Below are 2591 nucleotides of genomic sequence, written 5' to 3' on the forward strand. Positions count from 1 at the left end.
CTTCCATCTCAGAGCCACAGATGAGCCCAAAGTCCAGCTTTGGAGAACAGTCCCTTTGTGAGCGACTCAGAGCCCGGGAAAAGAGAGAGAGTAATAGATCTGTCTGGACCTGAGCAAATGACAGCCTTCATTGCTAAGTCAAGAGCCCTTGTGCCAGGGCCAAGCAATGTTCCTAACTCTCCAAAGAGGACCCCAACTGTGTCAGGCCCACAGGACTCCTGAAACTGCAGCAGCTGCAATGCTCAGGGGAAGACAGACATTCAAGCAGACGACGCATGCCTCTGCAAATGCACGGACGGCCAACATGGCTGGGAAGCACATGGTGAGCACAGCTGCTGGCCTTCGTCCCCTCTGGAGGACTTCTGCCCAGCCTTCTACAGCGCAGGAGACAAAGGCCAGTGCCCAGTGCCCAGACCCTGCGGACTAGATTAACTCCATCTCTCAATGGACTTTTGCCTGAGACAAAGGCTATCTTACACAATTTATCATGAGGGCTGGTTGTAGTGGGGTGGGGCCCAGTGGCAGAACACCTGCCTGGCGTGCACAAGCTCGAGGCTCCATCCTTGTACTGTGTAGGTGGGAGAGGACATTTGTTCTAGACACTTCTATTCTATTCTCTGCCCTGCTAAAAACCAGCCCCTATCTTCTGCACAGAGTGACACAGACCCTGATGCACATGTCACTCACACAGGGATCCCTCCACAAGTGGGGGGGGGGGGGTTGATGTCAAGCTCCCGGTCTTGGATGAAACTATCTGCAGCTGAGGAGACCACAGACAGGTGACAGCAAGCTGGCCACAGGAACTGAACCGCCCTTGGGCCTGCCTTTCTTGCTGACAGCTGCCTAGCATGCAAGAGGGAAGTGAGGTGGCAAAGTATAGAAAAGAAGAAAAAAAAAATCCAAAAAGCAAACCGCAGTCTCAGTGAAAAGATAAGACGCCACAGAAACCCATTCAGGAACCACAGCCGCTTCTTAGAGGAAGACATTAGAAAGAAGAAGCCACAACACAAGGCTCAAAGAGAGCTGAAAGAAAACCCGACCAAAGCCTGATTCCCCGACTACCACTTTGTTCACCTTGGGCAAGGGAAGAGCGGAATAAGAGTTTTTATTTCAAAAAACTCAGACTGCAGAGCAGCTGGCAGCAGGCCCGAATGTGGCCTCCTACTACCAAGGGCACAGTGTGGGACCTCAATGGCCCCCCGGGCACTGGAGAGCCTTTTTCTCACAACAAGCACGGGTTCCAGGCTCCACGGCTGCTCCATAGGCCCAAATGCACACCGACTGTATCATCCACAACTACGGGGTGCAGCTAAGAGGGATACCGAGGAGAAGAATTCCATCTGCTTTTCACTATGGCCTCCTTCAGCTTCCATAAGAACCATGTGCTTCGCCAGGCCTCAAACATTTAGGCCAAAGCTGGCATTTCTGAGCAGACGGTCAGGCTGCCCTTCCTGCCCAGCAAGCAGACATTATCATCCTAAGACCAGATCCCACCTCAGTGAGCTTCGGTTCTCCCCGATGATGGATCACTAGTGACAGCTTACACGCAGACCCGCTGAGGCTGAAAAGCCCCCGGCAGTGGCCAGGATCTCCAGACAGACACGCTTACGAGCGCGCACAACCCCCATGAAGGCACAGGCGCACACGGGTCCCTGTAATATCGTAGCCCTGCCATGCACGCCCGAGGACACCTGTGCCAGACAGGCAGGCAGGGGCCAGGTTCCAGCGCCACATCTGGTCAGAGCAAATCGACATACTGTTGAATGTTATGTCACCCAGGAGCTGAGGTTGACAGGACAAAGGCCTTATCGCGTCTCCAGCCTGGGCTGTGACACGGAACACACAAAGGGGCTGCGCGCTGACGCCAGCCCCCGGGTCCTCTCCAGGCTGGCTAGTAAAGGACCCCAGCCGTGCTGTCCCATCGCGCGCGTGCGCTCACCTTGTGGCAGGCCGAGCAGGTGGGCAGCGCGCCGCTGGGTCCGGGCGCGCTCTTGCCACCACCGCCGCCGCCGCCGCCGCCGCTGCCACCACCGCCACCGCCGCCGCCGTTCAGGCTGCTCTGGATCTGCGTGAGCTCCTGGCGCAGCACCTGCTTCTGGTGAAAGCTGAAGGCCGGGTGGTTGGAGGCCATGGTGAAGAGCAGAAGGAACTCATCGCCCGTACGGCCCTCGTTGAGCTGCAGCCCGTAGTTGTGGATGATGGAGTCGGTGTGCGTGAGCGTGCGGTACAACACGCCCGCAGCCTCGCGCTGCTCCGAGCCCAGCAGCGCCAGCGACACCAGCAGCTTGCTGCGCACCACCTCGTCCGTCAGGTTGGTGAGGCTGCCCAGGTCCGCCGGGTTGTTGGCCTTAATCTCCGAGTCGCGCAGCGAATGGTAGTCCTTGCGTGCCAAGTCCTCCAGGCACGAGCCGAGGAAGCGCAACTCGAGCGGGATGCACAGGTCCAGCAGGCCGCACAGGAACTCCACGCGCTGCGGCGACGGCAGTTCGGAGAACCAGCGGTACACGCCGTCCCTCTGCAGCGGGCAACGCTTCTCCACCATGCTGCCGCCCGCGCCGCGCCCGCCGCCGGGCCCGGGAGCCGCGCGCGGG

The 2591-nt window shown here is 58.6% G+C and overlaps 1 protein-coding gene across 1 annotated transcript in view; it reads right to left on the minus strand.

The window, feature by feature from the left end:
* Zcchc14 (zinc finger CCHC-type containing 14) overlaps nt 1-2481 on the minus strand; it is a 49243-nt gene extending 46762 nt beyond the window's left edge. Inside the window, exon 1 of the mRNA XM_028753330.1 lies at nt 1940-2481. Coding sequence (XP_028609163.1) covers nt 1940-2131 — 192 coding nt within the window. The 5' untranslated portion in view covers nt 2132-2481. The remainder of the gene's footprint in view (nt 1-1939) is intronic.
* Between the last annotated feature and the right edge of the window lie 110 nt (nt 2482-2591).

This window comes from Grammomys surdaster, unplaced genomic scaffold, assembly GCF_004785775.1.
Source record: "Grammomys surdaster isolate TR1022 unplaced genomic scaffold, NIH_TR_1.0 128, whole genome shotgun sequence".
NCBI classification, from domain to species: Eukaryota; Metazoa; Chordata; class Mammalia; order Rodentia; family Muridae; genus Grammomys; species Grammomys surdaster.